Source organism: Haliaeetus leucocephalus, unplaced genomic scaffold, assembly GCF_000737465.1.
Source record: "Haliaeetus leucocephalus isolate CR32 unplaced genomic scaffold, Haliaeetus_leucocephalus-4.0 Scaffold819, whole genome shotgun sequence".
In the NCBI taxonomy this organism is placed as follows: Eukaryota; Metazoa; Chordata; class Aves; order Accipitriformes; family Accipitridae; genus Haliaeetus; species Haliaeetus leucocephalus.
Window position 1 is genome coordinate 437,945 of NW_010973255.1, and position 27,957 is coordinate 465,901.

At 37.0% G+C, this 27,957-nt stretch overlaps 1 protein-coding gene across 8 annotated transcripts in view; it reads left to right on the forward strand.

The window, feature by feature from the left end:
- Positions 1 to 27,853, forward strand: part of SERAC1 (serine active site containing 1) — a 27,999-nt gene extending 146 nt beyond the window's left edge. Inside the window, exons 1-18 of one of the 8 annotated variants that reach the window (XM_010581839.1) lie at positions 2,779 to 2,866; positions 3,445 to 3,559; positions 4,244 to 4,280; positions 4,575 to 4,726; positions 5,049 to 5,138; positions 6,080 to 6,211; positions 8,276 to 8,397; positions 9,900 to 10,028; positions 11,417 to 11,530; positions 13,170 to 13,332; positions 16,141 to 16,291; positions 17,119 to 17,260; positions 18,057 to 18,157; positions 22,080 to 22,177; positions 22,724 to 22,906; positions 23,389 to 23,532; positions 25,478 to 25,641; positions 27,699 to 27,853. In XM_010581839.1, coding sequence (XP_010580141.1) covers positions 2,858 to 2,866; positions 3,445 to 3,559; positions 4,244 to 4,280; positions 4,575 to 4,726; positions 5,049 to 5,138; positions 6,080 to 6,211; positions 8,276 to 8,397; positions 9,900 to 10,028; positions 11,417 to 11,530; positions 13,170 to 13,332; positions 16,141 to 16,291; positions 17,119 to 17,260; positions 18,057 to 18,157; positions 22,080 to 22,177; positions 22,724 to 22,906; positions 23,389 to 23,532; positions 25,478 to 25,614 — 2,019 coding nt within the window. In that variant the 5' untranslated portion in view covers positions 2,779 to 2,857 and the 3' untranslated portion in view covers positions 25,615 to 25,641; positions 27,699 to 27,853. Of the gene's footprint in view, positions 1 to 6; positions 101 to 1,506; positions 1,915 to 2,774; positions 2,867 to 3,382; positions 3,560 to 4,243; positions 4,281 to 4,574; positions 4,727 to 5,048; positions 5,139 to 6,079; positions 6,212 to 8,275; positions 8,398 to 9,899; positions 10,029 to 11,416; positions 11,531 to 13,169; positions 13,333 to 16,140; positions 16,292 to 17,118; positions 17,261 to 18,056; positions 18,158 to 22,079; positions 22,178 to 22,723; positions 22,907 to 23,388; positions 23,533 to 25,477; positions 26,006 to 27,698 lie in introns of those variants that run through there. The other 7 variants (XM_010581843.1, XM_010581844.1, XM_010581838.1 and 4 more) reach the window with 7 other exon arrangements.
- The last annotated feature ends 104 nt before the right edge of the window (positions 27,854 to 27,957 follow it).

Sequence of the window (27,957 nt, forward strand, 5' to 3'; positions counted from 1 at the left end):
CCCGGGCGCGGGGAGACCCCGGGGCAGCCCGCGCTTGTGAAAAACATCCAGAAATTAGTGGTGCCTTAGGCTTCGCCTGCTCCGTGTGAGCGCAGAAAAGGTAACAAATGGGCTTTTTCCCCTCTGGAAAGAGGCACGGAGTTATCCCCGCTTTGCTCCTTAGCCTTTGGATGTTGCATTGCCTAAAATTGTATTTTCTTTCAAATGTGCCCTAGTTGCAAGGCAGCAGTGTTCCTGCCCCACGCTGGGGTAGTGACAGAAACGTTGGCACGATGCAGCCTCATCGGCTTGGGCCGGTGCAGGAGTTTGTTGCAGACTGCAGAGCTCCCTGAACCAGCTGTGACACGGTGCAAAACGCGTCCTTTTGCATTATATTTGGGTATACCTAAGCATATTTGCTCTCAGACCTGAACAGGGGTTCCTGGCAACAAAGAAATGGTACTTGCTTTGGCTTCTTGGGTTTGCAGGTGCATGTTTTGAATTCAGGGAATTGTGGCACCTGCTGTCACTGAACTACATGTTTATTGCAGTTACACACTGTGGCTGGGTAGAAGAATAAATATGAGTACCGTGGTTCTGTGAATAAAGATAGTAAAGGTACTGCCATAAATTAGACAGAGTGTTTGGAGGAGGGGGAGGTGTCTCCAGAGGACTGATTGTTAATGTCTTTAAAGTGTTTCATAGTGTTGTGTACTCTGTTGAAGTGAATGGATAAACACGATACTGAAATGACAGAAGCCAAAAAGTTGTCTGCTGTGATTGTGGCAGTGCTGGGGTAATGCTGATGTTTTTCCAAAATCTCCCAAACACAAGCAAGAGAGAAGGAAAAATCAAAACTTTGGGGGAAACAGGAAAAGAGGAAGGCATCTTAATGGAAGGAAAGAAAAAAGTCTCCTTGTTTAGAGAAATTGGGTGCTAACATAAAAAGCAATATAAGCTCTTTTTTTTTGATCTGTAGAGATTGCCTTCAATTCAAGGAGAATATCAGGGGCTCCCATATTTCAAGATCAGATTTACTGATCAAGATCTACACACCTGACATTTTATCATTTTGAGTTAATTGTCATTGTGGTGATATAGACTTAATTTGACATTTAATAAGGACGTCTATGTTTCCAACATAATAATTTGATAAATATATGAGAAAGAGTGGTGTGGTTTAAAATCTGTTTAAACAGATTAACTTGGTGTTTCAGCCAGTGTAGATGTATCAATGCAGGCACTAGATCATAAAAGATGAATTTCATGTTACTTCTGCAAAAACATTTGTTTGTTTTGTGGTTGCTATAAATGTTTGATATTCTTTCTGGATTTTGGCATAATTCTTGTACTAAAAATACTTCACGTTCTGTCTACTAAGACTTGAGATTAAGTCTTTGGCAGAAGTAACATGCAGAACTTGATTGTTGTCGTGGGTTGCCAAAGCCAATTTGTTTATTTTCCTAACTTAAGTAAGTTTTTCTTATATAAAAGTAAATTTTGCTAGTACATAAAATAATAAATATATGTGAGTGGTAGAAACAGGAATTGGTGCTTTTGCCTGGCCTAAATTGCCTTGGTTTTCAGTGCTTGAGTAATGTAACTATATTTTCTTTGAACCTCATTGTGCAGAGGTTAAGATACAGCCTTGATCAGTGGCCTAAAGAGCATGGCTTCTTTATGGTCCCTCCTGAATAGTCCCACTTGTTCAAAGAGGCAAGGTAATATCTAGAATGTGTAAGGAAGTTGCAGCATGCTTGTCTTAACTCATCTTCCTACCTGTAAAATCAGGAAAGTTCATGCCTTGCATCATAGATAGGTCAGAAGAGTAAATCGTTTCATATTTCTGAAGAACTTGGATACTACTTTCATGGAGACAATTACTGTCAAGAAGATTCATGCTCGCACGGGATTGCTTGTACATTCAGAACTTTGGTAATTCTAAGATACGTTGTATGTGTTTGTGACTGGAAAAAAAATTCTAGTTTGATGTCAGCATTCAGTGAATACAGTGCAATTAGTCTGTCAGTATTCTGTGTCTTCATAACATTGAATTGCTAAGGTCTTAATTTTAGAAAAGGTTCTCTTCTTCATGGCTATGGCTAGGTTTTCATTCTTTCACATGTGTAAGAATTCTTCTAGAATGAGATGCATCCCCTATGTTTTACCTGTAAGCATGGCCGATGAGTTTCATGAGCTTATGGAGTCAGAGCATTTTAGAACCATTACTTATTTTTTTAGCTGTAGAGTTTTTATGTTCTTGAAGTATTAGATGGATTTGCCATTTAAAGGCAAAAATATGTAGTAGTTCTTGGAGCCTTGTTAGGCAAATAAAAGACTTGCTAACACAATCAATTGTGAACTTTAAAAGCAGTTGGTTACTGAGTTGTATTAAAGCCCGTGTCATATTGAGTAATGTCTTGATGGAGATATGACCATATGTGGTATTTAAGGCAGAGTTACTAAGAAGTAGGAAGGAGACTTGCAAGCAGAGAAATTAATTGGAGATACGTACTCACTAAAATCAACAGTAACACAATTGTATGAAAAACTGCTTTAAACTTTACTTGTAATTGAAATGCAGCCTATTAAATTGAGGAGTTTATAGACTTCTTTAATTAGAGCACTTTATATGGAGTAAAATGACACAAATATGGTTTATTGTGACCTTTGCTGTAAATCATGACCTTTGCTATCATGACCTTTGCTGTAAAAAGACAGGAAAAAACTGCTATAGTTTTTCGCTGTGATTCTCAAATCAATCATTACTTTTTCTTTTTTTTTTTAATACGCAGAATGTCAGTGGCTGCTTACTGTATATTTTGCTATAGACAAATAGGAACCTCTGGTCCAGCCACAAAAACACACCTACCCTGGAATGATATCAGTAAGTATAGCTCTATATGTATTGATCTGAGGTGTTAATAAAAAGGAAAAATCTGTGTTGGTATGATGCCATGCATAATTAAATGATATTAAACATCTAAATCCCTGAATACTTTGTGATTAAAAGCTTTTATTTGCCTAAAGTGGATGTCTGCTTCTGACCTTGCTTTGCATGGTGATATGTATCATGACACCAGCAGATTATCTGGGATTAGAACATGAGATGAGGGTGCCCCCCCCCGCCAGTGCAATCTCATGAAACTATCTTAAACTCCATTTTGTGTCTGATTTTTTTTGTAACCTCTACAGCCATGAAACAACATCCATAAACCGTGAATAAAGTTTGAATAAAGTATGTTTCTGTTGTTTTTTCCTCCTTTACTGATATTAGTTCTGCAGTCTTTCCTGCATAGTCTCTGCTTTCTTTGGTGCCTTCAGAATTGTAAGAATTGTCATTCTATACAGAAGTTTATTTTTGAGCATTAAAAGATAGGATATTTCCATTTCTGCTCTACAGGAAGCATTGCATTTTTTTTTGCCTTTTCAACCTTCTCTGCCAGTTATTTCTTCAACGTGTAGCTGCCTCTTGTCTGCATGCAAAATTCTTATGGTCTCGCAAAGACAGAACCTGGTGGCAGTGGTTGTGGGGCAAATCTCCCAATTCATGCTGAGGAAAAGAAATTATTCATGATAGGTGAGATGTGTTTCGTTGGGTTTGCTGCTACTGGTAATAATAGAGTTTCTCCGTATCAAGATCCTTACATCCAGATAATCAGCTCAACTTTGTCCAGGCAAAATAGCTCAAATCTGACAGGATCATTAGACTTAAAGGGAAATTGTTGCAAGTGGCATGTGTTTATTCAGCTGTTTGCTTTATAAATTAGATTCAGTGGAATCATTTAAAACCCATATATTTTCTTAGGGATACTCTGCAGGACTTTTCAAAGAACATGCGTACTCCTGTATGTATTAATATTCATTGAAGAAATATCCACACCATGTAAGAAGAAGTTAAATCCTTGTAATCTAGAGTTCCACATGAATGCTAGTGGTACAGGCAGAGAAAGTTTACTGTTGATTCCTGCAGCTGAGCGATGAATGTAATTAATAGGTAGCAATACTCAAAAGTAGATAGCACTGGCAGGATACATGTTGTATCATCTTGCTTAGGAGAGCAGGAAATTCTAACCAAGTAATGTTTTCTCCATTTGTAAATTTAGGTAATGATTTCCTGAAAGCCAGAGAGCAATAGAAGTTGTTTAAAAAAGCTTACTCGTAATGGCTGACATTCTTACTGTCTCATAATCAAATGCTAACTGTGTTTATATTGAGGTGATGCACACAACTTTGTTTGACATGAATTTTTCATCTTTTCAAGGAAAAATTGCAAAAGTAACTGGATCGCTTATACTAGGGTAAGTTGTAACTGACAAGCATATATGTAACTTATGTATACAGTTAAAATTTCAATTCACGTATCTTTCAAAAAATGTGACAGTACTAGGAGACCTTTAGACATGGTAGGATATAGTTTTGAAGCATATTTTATGATAGTTGTTACTTCCAGTATTTTAAAGTCTTTTCTCTGCTTTGCTCAATTAAAATAATATGCAGACTATTATATATTCAGTAAAATCTGGATGATGTATACTAAAGTGATTGTTATCGTATTTTTGCTATAATATTTTTAAATTAATATTCATGTGCAGTTTTCTTTTATCTAGAGGTTTTGTATTCATTACATATGAAGTCCTGTCCTTAAAGAAGTTACTGCAAATTGATAGTCAAGCTATACATCAAGAAAAACTTAAATCCTATGTATACATACGTACAACTTCTGTAAATCCAAGTGACTATCAAGGTAAGATGCATAATTGTTTGGGTTCTAAAAATAGAGTTTTATGAGAATAGAATGTTTCTAGAAGTCACCCTTATGTAAGGAAAGTTATGTTTCATGAGATCTGTTACAAAACCAATATTCTTCACAATGTCACCAAATTTATTTTAAGCTGCTGGCTGTTTTTTTAAGATCGTTCTATACATACAGTTCTTTATGTATGAGAGAATTCTCTACATATATGTCCATATGTGTATGTGTGTGTATATTTTATATATATATATATGAAAAATAATGTGAGAGAACTGTCTTTCAGACTTCTAGTAATCTAAAAATACTCTTGTAGGGATCACATACCACGCCAGAAAAGAAATCCATAAAGCAGTGAGGAAAATTCTAGAAACAGAAGCTAAAATTTTCCGGAGACCTTTTAATGGTAGGTATTGAAGGCATGGCTTTATCTGTGATTATTATTTTTGAATAGTAAAATATAAGCCTTTTAGAAAGTAAAATAATTTTCCTTACAAACTTAACGTGTTCTTTTGTGTTTGAAACAATGGTAATATTACTTATAATTTTCTGTATTAAGATAGAATATTAGTATATTTTCTATGTGTTAAAAACATTCCTTTTCTTAACGTAAATGAAAGTGACGGTTGAGAAGAGATTTGAGGGTTGTTTGGGTTTTTTTTCCTGTTTCAAAAGAAATTTGAAGCTTAAGATACCAGGTTAATATTTCATACCAGTTTTGTGTACAAAAGGCATTTGGGAAATGAGATAGTCTCAAAATTTCATTTTAGGCAAGTATGTTATGCTCTCCACAGAACTGCCAGTATTAACTGAAAGCAGCACACTCTTTTTGTAACAGTGTGTCACTGCTTTTTAGAGTAATTTAAAATAAGAATTTCAATTCATGTAAGAAACTGTGCTCCTGAGGCATACTATCTATTCTCATTTAACTGTCTGTTTAAATGATTATAACAATATGTACCTCCACTGCCATGCTACGAAATTAATTGTTCAAGGTCAGAGCTGCAAGATTTGCTAATTGTTTCTAGCTCCTGCTGGAAGCTGGCAATTCTGATTGGTAAGTGCCAGCTAGGGGGTTTTGTGTGTAACGTATATATGAAATATCAACTTGCTGCCACTAAAATGAATCAAACCCATCCTATTAATTTAAGGATCAGCATTTTACTGATGTCATCCTGGCATTGTGTATTGTACTAATTTAATATTAAAACACTACACTTTAAATTATTGTTAACAACTAATATTCAAATATTAAAAGAAACAGATCTTTTTACTCAACAAATAGAAGTGTGACTGTTAAAATGCTCATTAATAGTAACTTTGGTTTTATTTGTTTCCTGGTAAAAGAACAATTCAGTACATTTGATGGAGAAGATCATGAATGTGCCTTATGGCTTCTCTTAAAGAGAAGTCAGTCAGAAGACAAAGAAGTCCGACTGCAGGCTGTACAAGACCTGGCAAACAATAGTCACTGGCATGGTAACGTATGCTGATGTAACCTAATTCATCCCAGAAATGCGACAAAGTCTCAGTTAGCTGTTCCAACTCTGCTGCCAACGTGAAAAAAAGCTAGTAGCTGCAAGAAGTGTAAATACATTCTGTAATTTGGTCTAAAATGTGTGCGTGGGGGTTATTTATATTTCAAGCAATTGTTCTTCCTTAATACCCTGATACAGGGTGTGTGTCTGCAGTGTGGGTCTCTGTTTCCCTGCCAGAGAATTGCAACCACTGCTGTGGTGTGGGAGAGCAGTTCATGTTCATTGGTTTCTTGGTTTTTCTGTTGGGACTGCTAACACAGTCACAAGTTCTGGCAGTGATTTTTATAAGGCTCTGTAGGAGTGAGTTTAAGGCCATGGTTAAGTTAATAAAAATTAGTTAGGAGCTGATAGGTAGTAATAGCAAGGTAGTAATGACAAACTAGAGGTAGAGGACTTGTATGTGCAAGCATTATTTGTAAGCCATTTTCCATCCTAGCTGTTATTTGGTAGTAATAAGTTCTCCCTGTTGCTCTAGCAGCAAATATCGTTGAAACCCGAAGTAAAGGGGGTGTGTGTATATGTGTGTCCTCCTCCCCCATTCATCATTTGTCCACGTGAACTAGGTGACACCCTAATCTTGACTCTCATTATTCTGGTATCCAGTCTGTTGAGGACCTTTCACTCTTCCAGTGCAATTCTGTGCCATGGGATTTATCTTGTTCCAGATTGCCTCTTTAAAATTCTAATTAATTTCCCCAAGCAATTTACATTAAAAAGCTGCGTTTGAAAATATTTGAAACCTAGGATGTACCAAAATTGAAGCTTCGTGTACTAATTTAATATAACTGTCTTGTGTTTGTAGGCGAATACTATCTGTTAGCAGGTGATCTCAGGTTCTCAGTGCACAAGAAGGCCAGTACTCGGGAATCTAGTTGCTTTTTGTTATCTCCTTTTCTCTGTAGTGCTCATTGCTGTAGTATTTGGATGTTTCACAAATAGTGATTATTCTTGCCAACTACCTCATGAGGGAAGCAGGCTTTTTTTTAACCTGCTATTCCAAAACTGAGTCCAAGAAAGGTTAAGACTGAAAGTATGTGCTGACTTTTCACAGCTAGGACCAAATTGTTCAGCACACCTGTTACTGTAAAATACAGTATTTCGCTTGTCCAAAGCACAGCTTCAGTGACTTCAATTTGCAGCTGTAAGTGATCTGCACCAAAGAAAAAATATGGCCAATCTGTGACTGTGAAAAGTATATTTTAAATGGCTTGTCAGTTTTGTTCTAGAATTGTATAACAGTAACAAGGATAGGAACAATTTTTTATAGAAAAAAGTATTGATCCACTTTAAGGTTTGTTGGTTTATTTTCCTTCAGTTTGCCACTTAATTTCAGAGCGTAATTTTCAATTTCTCCAGCTATAAAGTAGGTAGGTTTTGGAAGGGAATAGTAGTTACTGTTTAAATCTGGTTTCCCTTCAGTAGAGTAACTGAAAGTCTCTCTTGTATCTTCAGTAAGAAAGGGCTGTTTAAAACTGTACTGTGGTGCTATCCTGCCTTTTCTAAGGTCACCTGATTTTGTGACGTTAACAATTTTATTGCCTTTTGTATCATTTAACATTAGGTGTCTATGTCTTTGCAGCATTTGGATTTAAGGCTCCGGTTTTTAATGCTGTATGCAGAAAAAAGTATGCAAGATGCTTTTCAAATTTTAACTCAAGCCCAGGGTATTAAGCTTGGGTCTGTAATCCTTGTATTCCTTTCACAGTGGCAACACTGAACATTTGGTTTTGCTTGTGTTCAACTTATATCTGAGGACCTTTATCAAACTGGTCTATAATGAACAATTAGCGCCCAGGCGTATTTCAGCTCAGTATAATGCTGGTCTAACATCTGCAATTTTTATCTTTTGGAATTTGTGGTTACAAAATCAGAGCTTATTTAAGTAGATTGCAGAGGTGGTTCTTTTTTCAAGTATATTTACAAAGTAGATAAGAAACTACATTTAAAACCAAATGAAATATTTAAGGTTAGTTTTAACCCTAACACTGAAGTTCTTGTACTACAGATTATCAGTATGGTACAGTTGCCCAAACCTGTGATCAAAGGACTGCTATAGGTTTGGCTCGATCCAAAGATGTCAACCTTCGCTTTTTCCTGCCTCCACCACCATTGCCAAAAATAAAGAATGTAAGTAAATGAAAAGTAGGTATTCGATGATTTTTGCTTGGTTGTTTGTTTTTAGTGCTTTTGTTGTTGGTAACTGTACGAAAGTGGAGTTCTTCTAAAGTAACTAACAAGTAGTAAAATTAAGACCAAAATACAAAACTGTAATACAGTGATATACCCCTGGGGTATATCTGCATTAGTGAATGGCATGATGGAAAGAAATAAGAATGAGAGTGTTGATCAATTATTTTTCTTGGACTGTATGTCCACATTACATATTTATCAGTGAAGTTTGAGTCAGTTACCAGTCTGATACAGACACTGCCTGTCTGTACCTAATAGGCAATGTGAAGCAGTCTTATATTAAGTCATCCTAGATTGCCTTGTTGATACTGACAGAATCCTACACATAGGGAGCACTCCTGGAGGCCTTTGCATCCTCACTGCTAGTGTAGTGCTCTGCCGTAGGCCCACCTCTTTATTGCCAGCTTTTGTGTACCAACAAATCTGTATTGGATAGACTTGGCCCTGGTTTGTTTTTATGTTAATTTTTAAGTGTGTGTGTATATATATATATATATATGATGGTTTGAGCAGTCATGTCATCATGTCAGCTTCTTCAATAAACAGAATTGGCACACAAAGGATAATATAAGAGGTCTTTTGTAATGCTAGTAGAATGAATGCTGGCAGAAGTCCCTGTCAGAGAATACCTGTATATATTAACCAACAAAACTCTGAAAACCAGCATTGATTGGTAGTGATATTCTCAGTTTTTGCTTTCTTATCTTTGTAACATTACATGACAGTGAATCTGTACCTGTCAGTCCTGAAGAACTAGGTTATACTAGTATATGGTTGTGTATATGCTTTATTTTTACAGCAGTATGATTGCTAGGTGATTGAAGATAAGAGTTCCCAATCTGCTGCTTAGGAAGTTGAAACAAATCATTGTGTCAGCAAGTGTTGCTCTGCACATCAGATATGTCTCTATCTCTGATTGTGGCAAGGACTAGAATAACTACAAGTTCCATGACTGTGGGCAAATAAAATTACTTTGAATCTATTTTCCTGTCATCTACCCTGGATTATTAAATTAACATCTATACGAATATTTTGAAGATAAAAGATTAAAAGAAATGTCTGTATTTTTTACTACTAAATTTTATGTTCATTTTAATGGAGCAGCTCCAAAATTACTGTGTAGTTAGGGGTGAACTTTTAAGTTTCCTGTGCCGAGAGGAACTGTGGTTTTTCTTCTGCCCTTCAGACCTGTTAGAATAAAGCCACCAAAGTATGAAGTTTAGAGCTTGCTTTTCATCACTTAGTGGTTTTAGAATTATCAGTTTCCAAAGTCTTTACAGGTGTAACTATTAAACCGAAGTTGCAGTGCACTCAAGTGCAGGGTTTGTATTTTATGGCCTTATTAATATGGCAGATTCCATTATTTCAGATCTTTCTTTTCTCTGTTTTGCTTCATGCTTTGAACAGAACTAAAAGCTATTTGTGCTTATTTCTTACAGGATTGTCCCATAGAAGATGAACTTCGCTTGTTGTTAGTATCTTTACCTCAGACTGGTCTTGATCCATGTGTCCAGTACTTCACGTCTCTTGCTTTACGTGAAAGTAGTCAGACTCTGGCTGCACAAAGGGTGAGTTCCCACTTGCAGAATAGGGCTATTTGGGTTCTTTGTTCCTGCAGAGCTCAGAGATACAAACCTATTTCTGTATTTTTGAGCATTATAAGAGGAAGAGAAATACAGAGACTTTGTAACCGTACAGCATAAGTAAAATCTCTTCTACATATAGTCAGTCTGCCTGAAAGCTTGTTTATCTTTCCCAGCTGTACTAGTTGGTCTAGTGAAAGATTATATCTTTACTTACAAGCCTTCTCTTAAAGCAGATATTTCAATGTCTTGTCCAGAACATTTCCTTTCCCTTGCAGTGCTCATAAAATGATTTTTCACATTTTGTCTTACCGTTGTTTGAGTGTTCTTTTACTGCTAAGATGATTAAACCTCTGTTAAGTCTTACTAGCAAACTGGTAAGTTGTTAGCACACCTTAAATAGTAAACTCTGTCACCCGGAAATGCATCCCTATAACAGGTCACTGTTGCCAAAACCAGAATTGGAAGAGCCAAGTGATCTGTTTGTGGACTTGGAAACTAGGAGTTCTTCAACTCTGTCCAACAACTTCCTAAGTGGCTTTAGGAACATCATTTAAAGTGCTGTAATTGCTTAAAAATAATAATTGTAATGCCAGTGCCATCCACAATCTCTTGTGCATTTTATTTTTTTCTGTAAAAGTGGTGACTTTTTTAATGGGTGATTATTATTTTTTGTAAGATGCTATAATAAAAATGACTGTCATATTTTAATAATGATGCCAGTCAGGCTTTGTTTAGAGATTCAGAGTGCAATAACGCTTTATTTCCTATGACACAGTTATGTGTAATATTTTTACGCTATCACTCCTTTATTGCTTTTATAGCCAGAGCTCTTGCTACAAAGGGAGCTTTGGTAAGATACCACACATGGAGGCATTTTGATAATCATGCTGTTCTGGAAAACTGGTTTTTATTGAGGTTATGCTGGTCTTCCTACTACGTAATTGAGAGAGACTGATCTTCAGATGCTGTGCTATGTGTTTAAGACCTTTTTTCCTCCTCTTCTCATTTTTGCAGCTATGGAAATCTAGATGCAGTCCAATTCTTGCTTTTTTATGCTTAAGCAAATGATCTTAAAAGACGACATTCATTAATAAAATGAAAATCCTACATTTTCCCCCTTTATTGTATGGTTTGAAGTTAATAGACTATGGAGACTACTGTCTGAAAATCTAGTTAATATTTTCAGTTAAAAATAGTAGATATTTTTATGGTGTACTGTTGTGTAATTCGTACATTTTGAAAAGTGCATACATGCTGTGCACTCTTTATAGCAATTTCTGCAGATCATTACACACTTAATGTTTTAGTTTAGAAATACTTTATGTAGCCATTTGGAGTGTGGTATAATTTTTAACTGATTCTCATTTCAGGGAGGCTTGTGGTGTTTTGGAGGAAATGGACTTCCATATTGTGAGACGTTGAGTAAAATCCCTTCAGAGACAGTGGAACTCTTTTGCTTGCAAGCTTTAGTGCAGCATTCTAAGGTAATTTTTCCTTTAAACTATAACTGAAAAGCTACATTTATAAACATTCCTTTCTAATGCTCTCTCATATATTGGGAAGGAGTTGCCATTTCCTTGTCTCCTACCCCTCACCCCTTCTGTAAGGATATTCTGACAACTGAGACTGGTGTGAATTGGAAGGCAGCATAACAAACTCTTTTTTTCTCATGGGAATTGTATGTAAATTCTGTTATTGTTTCTAATTAGCCCATATAAGTTCCCCTGTAGTATACCTGTATGTATCTTTCAGGAAGTAAAAGGGCAGCTCTGATACAGAAAAGCAGGAGAGAATGCCTGAAGTCTGGATGCCTTTTCTGTATAGGGCTACCTCCCACTGACACCCAAAGTCATTGGAGATTGATATCATGAGGAAACACTTAGTGTTTCCATTCTACAGCTTCTCAGTAAGCGAGATACTGATGATGCGAAATTCTCAGTGCAAAGTATGCATGTATTTGTGTTGGTGTACCTCAGCTCAGAAAGCTTACAAGCAATCTCTTCTTAGAGCTCTTAATGTAACTCTAGTGCCCGGTTTCCAGAAAGCAGAGTAGCTTCATGAATTCACTATAATCAGAAGCCAGAAAGGAATGCAAACCTTGGCTATTCACAGAGGCCCTCTTTCAGGGGTCACTGCCTTTGGGCAGGATATTGCACAGCATGCAGCTAACACAGTGCATCTTCACAGGACCAGTCTGTTCTTTGCAGACACAGATGAAAAGTATGGAAGACTGTAACAGTGATTCGTCTTGTTTCTTATTGCTGCACTCTTCTGTGTGCACTTAATTGCTCAGAAGCCAAGCACACTGAGCAACAGTGTTGAGAATGCCAAATTGTTATTGGTAGTAGGGATGGATAAAGTGCACTTTGCCAGTATTCCTTTCACGTCTTCCATATACATAGAAATTCTGACTTAGTCTAGAATTTTTTATATTCCAGGTTTTCAGTTTAAACAAGTTGTGACTGTACTCATTCCGAATGTGTGTCTGTCTTTGTTGAAAGCCACAGACTTGAGGGCCATAACTACCACACATTTTTAAGCACTGTAGACAACACGTTCAAGTCGTAAGCATTTGGCCAATATCAGTAGTTGACACTACAACTAATTAGTGCGTATTCATCTGCTTGGACTAGAATCTGTTGTTGCCCTTAAGATCAATAATGATAGCAGTACTATTTGGAATGTAGAAATGCCTTTGCATTTCAAAGAGAAGGGATTATAACGATTGCATTTTAGGTGGTAAACAGGAAGACAAGTAGCTCTGGTTGAGATAGTGCTTTAAAAAATGCAGACAATTGTCCTGTTCAGACTCTTGAACTTTAGTTGAAATTTGATCACGCCAAGTGGAGAGCAATCTCATCTCCCTCAGATGCAGAGGAGAGTAGAGTGATGGTACTCAGCATCTTTGGGGTTGTCAATCCATAGAAATAATGCATTTAGCATATTAAAATATTTACTTCCTTTTCAACTATGGCATAATAAATTCTAGATTAATAAGAATTTCTGTGTAGTAAGGGCTCTGCATTATATCGGCTCCTTAAAATTCCCTGCTTTGTGAATTAACAGCATCTCAAAGAACCTTTTGCAGAACATCTACTTATTGTATTTACTGTATAATGCTAGGTTTCTTCTCACTGTGATAAAATTGAAGCTAAAGGAGGCCTTCAGCTACTACAGAGGATATACCAGCTACGTAAAGATTCAGCAAAAATACAAAGGAATATAATTCGCATTATTGGAAATATGGCTTTGGATGAACGTCTTCATTCATCCATAGTACGTGCAGGTAAGAGGAAAGCAAATACCAGCAGTCTGAATGTCAGATTTCTATTCTAAAATTTTCAGATGATTTGGTGCTTTTGTAATTGCAAAGGACCATGGTAGTGGTGTCAGTTTTATATTTGGGGGTGGGGAGGTGTTGTTGGGTTTTTTTAATACAAAAAATACAGACAGTTGGTGTTGATTAAAGACTCCTGTATGCCGTCTAGCCAATATATGTCAGTGCTACAGAGGTGTTCTAAGTCCAATGGATGGTGAAAATTTGGACTTGGTTGATGTTCAGTTCACATTAATGGCAAAAATTTTTTTACTTTCCTACTCTTACAGATCATCTACCTTGTAGATTAATTTTTTTTTTTTTTTTATTGACTGTGTTTTAGTCTCGTAAAAGAACAGACCAGCTTGCAGTCCTTACCTTTTGGAACAAAGTGAAACATGCCTTCTTGCCCTCCCTTGTTTCATGTTATGCTAGTAACTTCTGCTAAGCTTTGGTCTGATGCCTCTTTTTTAATACCCCTAAATATCACAATGAAAGTTGTGTATCAAATAAATAATTCCCAATGTTTTATTAGGAAAGAAAAATAGAAAATATCCATATGCTGTAGTATATGTCCAAGCTGCTGTCGGCCTCTTAAACACAGTGTGCATTTTTTAATCTCCCTATTGCAAAAAGGAGAAGTAGCAAAGGCACAGGGAAAGACTGTGAGAGTGATTAAAAATTTGGAATGGCTGTTGTATAAAGAACAAATAACTAGACTAAGACACTTAGTATGGAAAAAGCAACCGAAGGATTTATAAAAACCTCACTGGCGTAGAGAAGGCAGAGAGGGAATGGTCATCTGCTGTTTCTTGTAATGCAAGACCAAAGGTTCTTGTACATGAAATTATCAAGAGGCAGAACGAATAAATGTATTTTTTTTTTTCCACACAGTGCATGACCAAACTAAAACTGGCCACAAAACATTGCGATTGTTGAAGACTTATAAAGCTTCAAAAAGTGATTAGACAAATTCATGGAAAGAAAAAACTATAAAGCTCTACACACAGAAGCCAAGTTGCTTGCAGAAAACTGAGAGGGTGTAGTGGAGAATCAGCACTATATACTTGCCCTTTTATTGCTCTATGTTTTTATTGTTCCACAACTGCCATTACTGCTCGCTTTTGGAGAAAGACAGCTGGAGTACAAAGGCCATTGGTCTGAGCTCTAGCATCATCTTACATTCTTACAATAACTGCTAAAACCATATGTGTAGAGGAAGAGATTGTAACAGAAGAGTCAGCAGCTCCCAGGGGCAGAGCTGTCAGTACAAATGGAATTTTAGACAGTGAACTGGACTCCAGAGATGAGCAGTTGGATACTGCTGGTCAAGAGCTGATAAGACTTCTCTTTTGTTGCTGGATGGTGCATAAGAAGAAAGAACCTCTAAGGTTCTTTTGCTTTGCAAAAACTGCTGGCACAGGAAGAGGAAGAAAAGCAATGATGCACTGTGTAGTAGCTGTGATGGGGCATCTGGAGGCAGAAGCGTTCTGAACACTATTTTGACTATTCATCTTGGCTCATTTAAGAGAAATGCAAAACCAGAGACCTTGCTAGTTTTAATCAGACTGGCTTGGCAGTCTTTCATTGTATTTGGGGAACTGAAAATAGATTTTAGAAAGTGTTCCTCTTAAGGAGAACTTGCACAGTGGTCAACATATATTCTGGTTAGAAGTGTAATTTAAATACATAATTCTTAAAAAAAAAATTACAGTTCTCAAAGGTACCTGTATTAAAAGAAACCTCACATGTCAATTCATTCTTTTCCTCAGTCCACAGTGAACTATCTTGAATTAGCAAGTTACAGGCTATACTAGTAGCAACATATATTGTACATGATTTTGAAATAATGCTCATGCAGTAAATTGTTTCTTCTTTTTCAAATCAGCCTCCATTTGAAAATCTCTCTTCAAAGTCTTCCCAGGTTTTATTTATGAACTTGACTTTAATGTAATTGTGATTTATAGGCCACTCTTGCTAGCAGCAACAAGATTTATCAGAATTTTAAAGAAATGTGTATGTGTGTGTATGTGTGTGCATAAAAGATATTCCTTGCATTTCTCAGTAGTCTATAAACATCCCCATCCATGTCTAAGAAACTATATATTACACCCTAGGTAAGGTATTATAAAGTGTCTGTTTTTTCTTGAAGTAGCTATGACTTAAAATTTTATTGAGGATTGTATCAAAGATTTCCTTCATTAATTCTCTTGTTTCTTAGGTATAAATAGTATACTGTTTTTAGAATAGCAGGGACATTTTAATTCCTTAAATAGTTTTTCACACACTGGACTTTAAAATTAGAAATGGTTGTACTCTCACAGCAAACATCAATTTTTCCACCTGCCATTACTCCTGTGGGTTGTTTTCTATGTCTGTCTTATGCTTTAAGCTTCGTTTTCTCCCTGGGACATTTCTTTTTCTTGCATCTTACCTGCAAAAAGAGACTTCAGATCTGTTCTCTCTCTGACAACTGTACTGACCTGCTAATACACTTTCTTTTTCTCTGAGAAGGGGATCTCCTTCAGATCATAAGCTGCACAGTAGTAAAATACATTGCCTCCTTGGTGCTCTGGATTTTTGAATTTTGGAGGTTCCACTTACCTAGCATTGGCTTTCCTGTGGTAAAGAGAGTGGATTGAAATAATTTGTTTTGATGTTATCATTCTTAAGTTTTAACATATATTTCACAAGTATAGTTTGAAGGATGTTTCTGAATTCTTTTGTTTGGATGATGTTTCTAATTAGTTAACCTGCTACTTTATTTTTTCAATGTAGGTTGGGTTTCTGTACTTGCTGAAGTAATGAAATCCCCACATGTCATTCAGTCTTCTCATGCATCCAGAGCTTTGGCTAATCTAGACAGGGACACAGTGAAAGAAAAGTATCCAGATGGTGTTTATGTTTTACATCCACAATATCGTAGCAGGTAAAGCAGAAGGAGATATTGTACATGTTGTACTTTGAGTTACTTGTTATACTGTTCAGTTACAAAACTTTGTAAGAGTTGATGTCAGAGTGCTGCTGTACTGATGTCACCTGCTTCTCCTGTTCTTTGGTGAGTTGAGAGGACTGAATTTAGGCTCTCAAATAGGAGAGCAACAGAAGTGGTTGGAGCAGTCCACAACCATGAAAGGAGTATTATTGTACTACAATGGAGAAATCCAAACACAAGGCATGAGATGAATTACTGCTTTGCACGCATTGCAACCATTTAACCTTTGCACTGGCTGTCTTGGGATACAGTGCCTTGCAATTATTCTGCTGGCAGCAGTACCTGTTGGCCTAAGATGCAGTAAATATACAGCTTTAGCTTCTTTTAGTAGTGATTGTGTATCTGGACTGAAGCAGTCTCCAATGTGGTTATGTCACTTAGTAGCAACTATTCCCTGGCTCATTGGTGTTAGTCAGGTTACAGTGAAGATCTAATTTGATGATAAATCTGGAACTACTGAGCTGCATTAACAGTAGCTGGAGAGAATGGTGTTTTTCATTATAGAAAAATATGACTTGTGAGGTGGGTACTTTCCATACCTCTTTTTATATCTCTCTTTCGTGGGTGGATCCCTGTTTTTTTGTCTTGATCTGAGTAGCCTCTTTGAAACATCATGAAATGTTGTCCAGAAGATAAGAAATCACATATAGTGTTAAAAATAGCATTTTGGCATCCTTTAGGTTAAAAGTTCTGTATAAACTTAATTTGCTAAAAGAATATGTACCGTGCATCTCTTAAAAATTCCTATTTTTTTGTATCAGTCAGCCCATCAGAGCAGACATCCTTTTTGTTCATGGTCTTTTGGGGGCAGCATTTAAAACCTGGCGACAGCAAGACATTGACCGGCGTTTGGATAAAAAGGCTTCAGAAGGGGAAGAGGACTATAGCCAGTGCTGGCCAAAGGTAAAAAGACAATAACATTTTCACTTTTGGGTGCTGTTTTCTCATTAATGAGAGCTGTCCAGAGTATCTAGAACTACACTGTCCTGGCAGTTGTCTTTTTTGAATCAAATGACTTGTAATCTGCTACACAAGTAGCACTTTCCAAGTTCCTGATATATTTTTGTTAGCAAGCTGAAATTTTGAACAGATTATTCTTGCAAAGGAAAATCCCCGCTAAATTTAATGCTCGCAACATTATTCTCCTGGTAGTGAAAGAGGCAGCAATGGCTGCTTTCCTCATGCTTTTTTTTTTTTTTTAATGGAATGTTACTGCTGAGAAAAAGATACATAAAATTACCTTTTAAATTAAGTACCTTTTCTTACATAGGTGTCTGAGTACCTAAATTTCTGCAGATTGCTACTTGAATATTGTTGGTAAATAAGTAATTACTGCTTCAAGCAACTCATACTGGTGTAACCACCAAAGTATCTCTGTAAAACTTAAATCGATCAGTTCTGTTGGTGATCTTAGTAATTCTTGTTTCACCCAGGAGAGGGAGCCAGGAACGCACGAGTTAGTAATCCATCTCCATCCTTAGCCTACTTCGTGGCTGGGGAACAACCTAGAGTTTGCCAGCATGTAATAAAAGAATAATAGTCTAGGTGTAAGATGTATTTGGGGATTAACTGAAGAGCAAAAATCTTGCTTGATATTGTCCCCATAGTAACATCTTTGCTCCATTGCTGATAAATTGCTTGCAAGCGTTTAAGTACTTCAATTATAAGTTCCTTTTGGTCTTGCTTTGCTTTAATTTAGACATGGCTGGCTTCAGACTGTCCTGCCCTTAGAATCATATCTGTGGAATATGACACCCATTTGAGTGACTGGAAAGCAAAATGTCCTGTTGAGGCTCACAGGTAACAAATATAGTGTCTGCACTTAGGAGGGGGGCCAGGAGGGAGACCTCTAAAGCTGATCATTGGGATCACCTAGTTTGAAACAGAGAATTTAACTTTTCCTGTTGCATTTGAAAATTGTTCGGAAAAACAGTAGGTACAGTCATGGTATGCTTGAGGTTTTTAGCCTCATAGGTAATTATTTGTGGCAACTTTCTAAATTCTTACAGTCTGTTCTGCTTCATGTTTAGGGGAGACACTAAATTATGCTATTAGTTGATATAAATATAACATCAATTTTATATCTTAAGGGGAATGTTTCTTAAACTTAATTACCCAATAATTCTTCATAAGCACAGCAAAAAAAATCACTGGACTGTGACTTTATACTCATGATAAAATGAAGGATATAATTTTCATAGAATCATAGAATTAAGATCATTGAGTCCAACCATTAACCTAACACTGCCAAGTCCACCACTACACCATGTCCCTAAGCACCACATCTACATGTCTTCTAAATACCTCCAGGGATGGTGCCCAACCACTTCCCTGGGCAGCTTGTTCCAAAGCTTGACAACCCTTTCGGTGAAGAAATTTTTCCTAATATCTGATCTAAACCTCCCCTGGCGCAACTTGAGGCCATTTCCTCTTGCTTGTTACTTGGGAGAGGAGACCAACCCCCACCTCGCTACAACCTCTTTTCAGGTAGTTGTAGGGAGCAATAAGGTCTCCCCTCAGCCTCCTTTCCTCCAGACTAAACAACCCCAGTTACCTCAGCTTCTCCTCATAAGACTTGTGCTCCAGGCCCCTCACCAACTTGGTTGCCCTTCTCTGGACACGTTCCAGCACCTCAATGTCTTTCCTGTAGTGAGGAGCCCAAAACTGAACACAGTACTTGAGGTGCGGCCTCACCAGTGCTGAGTACAGGGCGACGATCACTTCCCTGCTCCTGCTGGCCACACTATTTCTGATACGAAGATAGTTTTATTCAAGTGCTAATTCCTGGAAAAAGATTCATATAAGTCTGATAGATAAAATACAGCAACTGTACCTGGTTTGGTCAGATAGTGTAATTGCCATCGTCAGAGGAATTGTGTTTTTACTGACCATGAAGTAGGCACATCAGAGAAAAATGCTACCTCCAAACATGTTCCTTCTAAAAATTAAAAATACTTTGAGCCTGTAAAGGTTATTTGGCTTGAACAGATTTTAGGCTTGTGTCATGGTTTAACCCCAGCCAGCAACTAAGCAGCACACAGCTGCTCACTCACTCCCCCCCACCCAGTGGGATGGGGGGACAATTGGGGAAAAAAAAAGTAAAACTCATGGGTTGAGATAAAGACAGTTTAACAGGACAGAAAGGAAGAAAATAATAATAATGATGATGATAATAGTAATAATAATAATAATAATACAATAATAATAAAAGAATTGGAATATACAAAACAAGTGATGCACAATGCAATTGCTCACCACCTGCCGACCAATGCCCAGTTAATTCCTGAGCAACAATCCCCCCCAAGGCCAATTCCCCCAGTTTATATATTGGGCATGACATCACATGGTATGGAATATTCCTTTGGCCAGTTTGGGTCAGCTGTCCTGGCTGTGTCCCCTCCCAACTTCTTGTGCCCCTCCAGCCTACTCGCTGCCTGGGCATGAGAAGCTGAAAAATACTTGACTTAGTCTAAACACTACTTAGCAACAACTAATAATATCAGTGTGTGTTATCAACCTTATTCTCATACTAAATCCAAAACAGAACACTATACCACCTACTAGGCAGAAAATTTACTCCATCCCAGCTGAAACCAGGACAGCTTAGTAATTAAGTTCAATGATCTTTAAATCGGATCCTAATTTGAGTCCTTCAAACACTTATGCAGATACTTAAGCATGTAACGAGTACTGTAGATTCAGCTTGTGTACTTCAGTGAAGGCACGTGCATGACTGCTCATAGGTTAAGAGTCTGAAAATTGATTATGTTTTGTGTAGGGGATAAGAAAAATGAGCATGTGTATAATAGACTGGGAACTTGGTACTTTTTCATTCCCTCCTCTCTATGGATACAGGAAGGATCAATGCAATTACTACATTAAAGCGTGTAAGCAGGGAAAAAATAAGGAAGACATGGCTGTTAAAATGCCTATTTGAAATTAGGCAAAACAATGACAGTAAAAAACATGTAGGTGGTTACCTCTACAAGGTCCAAAGAAGACTGGACCTTGTAGAGGGACCTTGTACCTTGTTTTGCACCCAAAGAAGAGCAACGAAGCTGGTGAAGGCTCTGGAGCACAAGTCTTATGAGGAGAAGCTGAGGTAACTGGGGTTGTTTAGTCCGGAGAAAAAGAGGCTGAGGGGAGACCTTATTGCTCCTTACAACTGCCTGAAAAAAGGTTGTAGCGAGGTGGGGGTTGGTCTCCTCTTCCAAGTAATAAGCAAGAGGAAATGGCCTCAAGTTGCGCCAGGGGAGGTTTAGATCAGATATTAGGAAAAATTTCTTCACTGAAAGGGTTGTCAAGCTTTGGAACAAGCTGCCCAGGGAAGTGGTTGGGCACCATCCCTGGTGGTATTTAGAAGATGTGTAGAGGTGGCGCTTAGGGACATGGTGTAGTGGTGGACTTGGCAGTGTTAAGTTAATGGTTGGACTTGATGATCTTAAGGGTCTTTTCCAACCTAAACAATTCTATGATTCTAAGAGAACTTTTTTCCTCTGTCCATCTGGAGTAAGTGTAATGGAAGAAAATTTGAAAAAGAACTAAACATATATTTCTTTATTTATTTTCAGATAATGTGTTTTTTGTTACAAAATGGAAAATTACATTACCTGCTATTTATGGTCACACAAGCATAGTATTTGATTATTTTATAATTTGATATAGTTAATAAAAAATGAGAGATACTGAAGGTATTTTTAACTAGCAGGAACAAAGATGTAGCATTAGAATTACAACCTTATGATTGCTCTAAGTGTATAGGCTCATTCACTGTTTCAAAAGTGAGGTTTTATGTCTCTCGGCTATCCTAAAGCCTATTGTTTGGCTGAGAGGACACATTTGGGTATCCTTTTCATATGTGTTATAAAAGCAATTTCTAGTGAGAATGCAGAGAACCAAATAGAGATGAAGTGAATTACTTTGCACAGTGGTTGCCCCAACATCCTTATGTTTTCATTATTCAAGGGTCATCTTTCTATGATTCTTGTTACACTGCAAGGAGTGACTATGTTGCACTTTCAAGCTTTGATTGGGAGTTGGCATTGGTTTTGGTTTGGTTGTACCACAGATTCATTTTCAACCTCTAATGTGTAGCTTATCCTTTCCAGACCTCAGTCTCTTAGTTTATAAAGTGGAGATTATTGTGCTTTTGTACTATTCCAGTACAAAACATTTGGAGATTATCGTCTGGAAAGTATAACAGACATTATCTGTGATTTTTTTTTTTAATGTATTGGTTGATCATGCACTTAGCTATTAAATTCCTGTACATTGCTCCACATTTTGACTGTTGTTTAGCCAAGTATGTTTTTGTCAGACATGAGGTATATTCTTGCTTCAGGGGATAAAGTTCATTATGCATTGATGATGCTGTCATAAAATGAAAACATAATTTTATTACAATGTGTAAATGAAACTATTTAAAATTCCATAAAGAGATTTGTCGAACTAAAGCTAAAGGAAATGAGTGGTGAGTGAAATTAAAATAAAACTTTCTGGCAAGATCAAGAAACTGAATTTAGCTCAATTCCTGTTGTCCTTGTGAAGCCAACCTTACAAAAGTTTCTGGCATTTTTCAGTGTAGCAACAATAATGAAGTCATTAATGTTTTATGTACCTAACTCACTTTCATAAATGTGCAGCACTGAAAATTCATTCTGTTTTAACATAGCCTTTTAACATATCATGCTCCATCATGCTTGTGTTTGTTTTTTCTTTGCAGGAAGTCTATTGCTTACAGGAGCAATGAACTTCTCGACAAGCTCAGAGCTGCTGGGATTGGAGACAGACCTCTGGTGTGGGTATCACATAGCATGGGTGGTAAGCACATTGCCTGTTTGATATAGAGTATTTATTTGTTGTTATAGTTCAGAATAAGCTGTTAACTAAATTCAGTCTGAAATGCAATTATTCAGAATAGTTTATCTAAAAAATTTGCAAAGACCTAAAAATGGAAAATAGATTTCTAATTTCTCAATGCATTACGTTCAATAGCATATACATTTTGGAAGGATTATTATTGCTGCTTGTTTTTACTGTGTTGATTTAAAACCACAAAATCAATGAGTTGAAATTCATGTAAATGGGAATCCAGAGGCAGAATTTTCTCCATGATCAGGCATATAGTAAATGTCATTATCAACACTTAAAGCAAACCAAAATTGGATTTGCATCATTCATTGACATTTTATTTTAATGCCTCCTCAGGTTTGGTTTGGGTTTTTTCAACTTAATCTAACATATTTGACAAACTAAGAACTAATCAACTGAGGCAAGAATATGGTTAGTTGTTTCATGGATAATATAGCATGATCATTATTTTCACGGTGATTTAAATCCCTGCATTAATTCAGTTTCTGTTGCCAGGTCTTCTAGTCAAAAAGATGCTGGTGGATGCTTCCAAGAATCCAGAAATGGATAAAATTGTAAACAACACCAGAGGAATCATATTTTATAGCGTACCTCACCATGGTTCCCAGCTGGCTGAATATTCTATAAATGCCAGATATCTTCTCTTTCCGTCTGTGGAGGTTAAAGAACTCAGCAAGGGTACGCTCACTTTGCTACCATTTCACAGCAGGGATCTATGCTAATCTGTTCGTGATGCTTTTTTTTATTGTGCTGTCAGAAAAAGCTGGATGTAAAAACAACAAACTCCTTTTTTATGTTTTGGGTTGTGTGTTGAATTACTGTAAGTAATTCTGAGTAACTGTTTCATTTGATTGTAGAGTCAAGGGGAAAAAAGGGAGTCAGAAAAAGTTTATAGAAGAGTAGTTTGGGCCATTTAGGAATGTAGTAACTCAACATATGCTGGACTTCAGGCTCTTATCTTCTAAACAATTCCACGCTACACAGAAACAAACAGTTGTTGCATATGATAGCAGGAAAAAGGGATTACAAACAAAATGCTACTTCTTTTAATGCAGTATTAATTTTTCCAAAACATCTCTGTAGGAATGCAGTCTTGCAAGACAAATGCTATAATCTTATGTTCACGATAACACTGCAAAAATTATGTTGCTTTTTCTCAGATTCTCCTGCCCTTAAAGAGCTGAATGACGACTTCCTGTCTTTTGCCAAAGACAAGAAATTTTCAGTGCTGAGTTTTGCAGAAACCTTACCAACACATATAGGCAGCATGATAAAACTGCATGTTGTACCTCTGGAATCAGCAAGTAAGTCAAATAACCATTTAATTTATTTAATTTATTTAATTTTGTATATGTTCATGTAAGCATCGATAATGAGGAAGGATTACAAATGCTTTGGTAGAAAGACCTAGAAAAATACATCTGTTATGTTGTGGGGTTTTTGTTTAAACTTTTGGCTGAGTTTAATCTACAGTCTCCCTGCTGAGATCAGAGGCAGCTACATTTACATCTTAGAATAGCAATTGTTTGTTTTGATTTTTTTAAATGCAAGTAACACTTCCTTATTGAAAAAAGCAGGTAGTCCCTGGTCTGATGTTACATTGTTGTAGTCCCTTCCTTTGTAATTATGAGTAACTGTTGTTTATCCTTGTATAGGTAGGCTGAATAGTGTTTCAGAAGCTCCCGCAAATTCCAGCTATTTCCTCCTTTAAAAAATAAGAAAGAAAATTAGCAAACTGCTAATGGAAGGAAAAAGTCACAAAGCTGTTTTTCAGTGTTGAGTCCTTTATCTTCCATATCTCAGGTACTCAAGAAATAGAGTTTGCCTCCTGAAAAGTTCCCTCCATCTTTTTGCCTTTTGTAGGAGAAGGGAGCACCAGCCAGTTCTTTCTCTTGCTTTGTTTACGGGTGTTCAACTTAGGGAATTGTTTTAAGTCTGATATTTTCAGGTTTTCCCTGAATAAAATGCTCTTCTGTGCTGCCAAAGGTACCTGTAAGGCCTTGAACAGAAGCCGTTACTTTGTTGGGTTTTTAGATCAGGCTTTCCACCAGCTAAATCCACTAGGTTAAATGCAAGGTTAGTTTCTCTGAAAAAGGCAGACCATATATCCCTGTTTTCCTGAGTGAATATTTAGTGGTATTTTTTCAGTATGTCTTCTCAAGAAGCAATTGTGTGGAAAATGCTGCTGACGCGATGTTATTGATGAGGACTGAAAAACTGGGCATTCATTTTTTTTGATTTAACAAAATAAAATGAAAAAGAGGGCTGGATAACAGAGTGCACAAATAAGCACTGTGCACTTATAATTTTGTAGCATACTTCTCTTTTAGAGATGACACACAATGCAGCATGTGAGCTCTCAAAAGCCTTTAGAGGATACATGATGGTTCAGTGGCATGCCACTCATTTTGTTAAAAACCCAGGCTGACAAGCAGTATGCTCACTGTTTCTTACATGCATGCTTGGGCACATGAAAGCAAACCTTCATCCTGCTCTAATGTTATTTTACATGGTTAAAGATACAGAGTTCCAAGCAAAACGGAGGATTTCTCAGGAGGTCGAGTGAATAGATAATAAACTGGAACGTGGCAGTCACAGCATCCTAACTGGAAATTTCACTGGTAGTGATAGCTGCCAGGAAAGAATAAATGCTGTAGTGTGCACCAAAATGTGTAGCTGAAAATGGATTACTTTTACTCTACAATAAAGCAATGTAAATTTTTCATTTCCCTGGAAATGTGTGTAGTGATTTGTGGCATATTTCAGGTTCATTCTAGTCCCATTTTTAATCTTCATATCAAAGTATTTTATAAGGATTATGGGCAATTAGTGGTGATGAAAACCTGGATACCCTGGATTTAAACCCTCTCCATTTTCATGTCAATGCTTAAACTTCAGTCAGGACTTTGCTGTCAGTCAGGTGCTGGTAAATGAAGTTTTGATTCTTCAAAGTTGTCTGTATGGAGAAGTGTACATTTGTGTATTTCCAGTAAAGATAGTAGAACTCTGACCTAGTGGTTTACCAGTGTCAGTTTTGTAGCAATATATAGCTCTATCTGACTATAACAGTGTGTATTGATGCTTTTAGCACATCAAAAAATAATGAAGACAAAACAGTTACACTGAAGACAGGAGAAGTTGCTTTTGAGAGATAAATTGTTAATGCAAGATGTGCTTTTCAGTCTAGGTGATCTTACAAACTTTGGTAGTTTTTTCTTCTTTCTCTTTTTTTTTTTTTTCCTTTCCCAGAGTTAGGAATTGGAGACCTTATTCCAGTGGATGTTAATCATCTAAATATTTGTAAGCCAAAGAAGAAGGATGCTTTCCTGTACCAACGTACATTGAAGTTCATTCAGGATGTTTTAGCCCAAGAAATTGGAGACTGAGTTTTTTCTTCTATTTGGTGTAACACAGTAAGTTCTTCCCCTAACATTTGTTAGGGGATCTGCAGAACTACAAAGATGCTATGTCAATAGTATCTGCTGCTAAAATAATTTTCAGTACGTCTCCAACTTAAACATCTCTCCAACTTATTTCTAAAATGTATTCAAAACAAATACAAACTGAAGTCCTATGAGCTTGACAAAAAGAAAATGTGTGTTGTCTTAAAGTGACAATGATATGTCGACAAAATGTGTGTAAATGCTCCAGCAATTTGTCTGGGAGGGGATGGGGATTCAGTGGAAGAGAAGTTTCACTTAGTCTACAGATATCCCTCTGAAGCAATACAGCTAGAACGTGGAGAGTGCCCAGGATATCTTCTTTTAGCTGGTGGGGGGGAAGCTTGCTCTGGAGGTAGGTGATCTCATTAAGATAAATATGCATCTGGGACTAAAGCCTTATAGAGAGGATCAGAAAGAATTAACTGAGGTGGGCTATTTGTTGTGTCAAAGGGGACAAGAAGCATGTGGCTGCCTCAAAGCTTTGGTTTACTGTCCGTGTTAAGTAGTATGACTGAAGCTTGAAGAAATTTATCCAAGTGAATGAAGGTAGCATTTTGGTTTAGTGGCCCAGTTACAGGAGTTTTTGTAATTCGCCTTTTCATTTAAGAGACCACCCAGATTTTTCAGCAAATATGGCATCTGTTTTCTGCATGAGAAAGACATAGGTTGGTAGGTTGTCTTGCATAGACAACTGTAGTTGTTTTAATCTGTTTGTACAAATGAAAACAAAACAAAAGAATTGTTCACCTTCTTCTACGTTTCTCTCTTAATCTTAGCAACTTGTGAGGTTGCTTTCCTTAGGACAGTGTGTATCTGGTCAGACTCAGGGCAGTTGTGTGCTTGTTCTCATGGAAGATATAGAACAGAGGCTTAGCTCTTTGCTTTACTCTTGGGATGTACCAAGATGATATGTTCAAATCCATGGCTCATGTTACTTATTTAGAAACTCTTTCTTTAGCTGATTTAAAGAGCATTGAAAATGCTCAAGTGGAGCAAGACAAATGTAGGCCCTGACAAAACAGCTGATGCTTAGAGTTTGGAGCTCATGTAGAGAAAAGTAAAGTAGGAAGAAATTCAGGTGATCATAAGGTCCCACTGGAAATGCAGAATATCCCAGATGTTTTGAGTTCTTGAAGGCCAAGTGTATATTGGTGTAGGTATAGAGAAAAACAGCAGTGTTGTCTTATTAGAGTTTATGCTTATGTTAAAGGTACCTTAACAATACTGGTGAGAAATAAGTATTTTTAGAAAAAAACCCATCAGTGCTCAGCCACGTTTTTAAAGTCTTAAATGGTTTGCAATGTAGTTAAAAGCAGCCTAGTCTAATTGTGGTCTCTTCCCTTTCTTTCTTTCCACCCCCAACCCTCTCTGAAAACAAACATAGGCTATGATTAGGCTATACTGCCCTAGCTGACCATTTGTTAAATAAGGCCTGTATTGACAACAGACTTAAGATGTCTCTTAGCATCACTTATGTGAGATGGATCTAATATCACTGGCCTTAAAATCATGGCTGTAAAGCTACCAAAGAGGTGGGATGCACTTTGCATTTCTGCAGGGGCTTGGTGCAGGTGCCAGTGGCCATTGCAGTCCTGATAGGTCCTGAGGCCACCTCAGCTGTTCCCACTTAAGAGCACTCCAGCCCAGGAGGACACTACATCTGAAAATGCACTTCCGGAAGTTGAGCCTTGACCTGCTGAAGTTGTGGAGTAAAATTCACAAAAGCAGTACAGAGAACGTACAGCATGACACTGGCAAAAAGCATTTATTTTCCCCCAACCGAGATGTAGGCAAGAACACTGCAAAGCAGTATTTCAGATAGAAAATGTAACAGAACTGTTGTAACTTCTAAAGAGGTTTATATACTGTGGTTTAAACTTCAGAGTGTAAATATATTAGAACACTTCATATTCACAAAGTAGAGGGTATGTGGAGTTCATTGTGAATAGACAAGACTTCTAATAACTGAATACGTGTTTAGTGTGACAAATCTTGTATTGATTTTAATAGACTTCTTTGGCTTACAGCGATTCAGATCAATGACGTTACACATTAATCTCAGTAAATGCATCTGTGTTTTGTTACTGGAACTGGAACTCGAGGCAACTTTCTCCTTTTTGAAGCTGTATGTATATATGTGTAACTTTTAGAACTAACATTTTGAGGTGTTGATTTTAGGGTTGTGGGGCGGGGGTTTGGAATATAGTAATGAAATGTGTTTTTAAACATGTACTAGGTATGCCACAAAATGTATTAAAGGTGAATGATCTACCAAATGAATGCTCT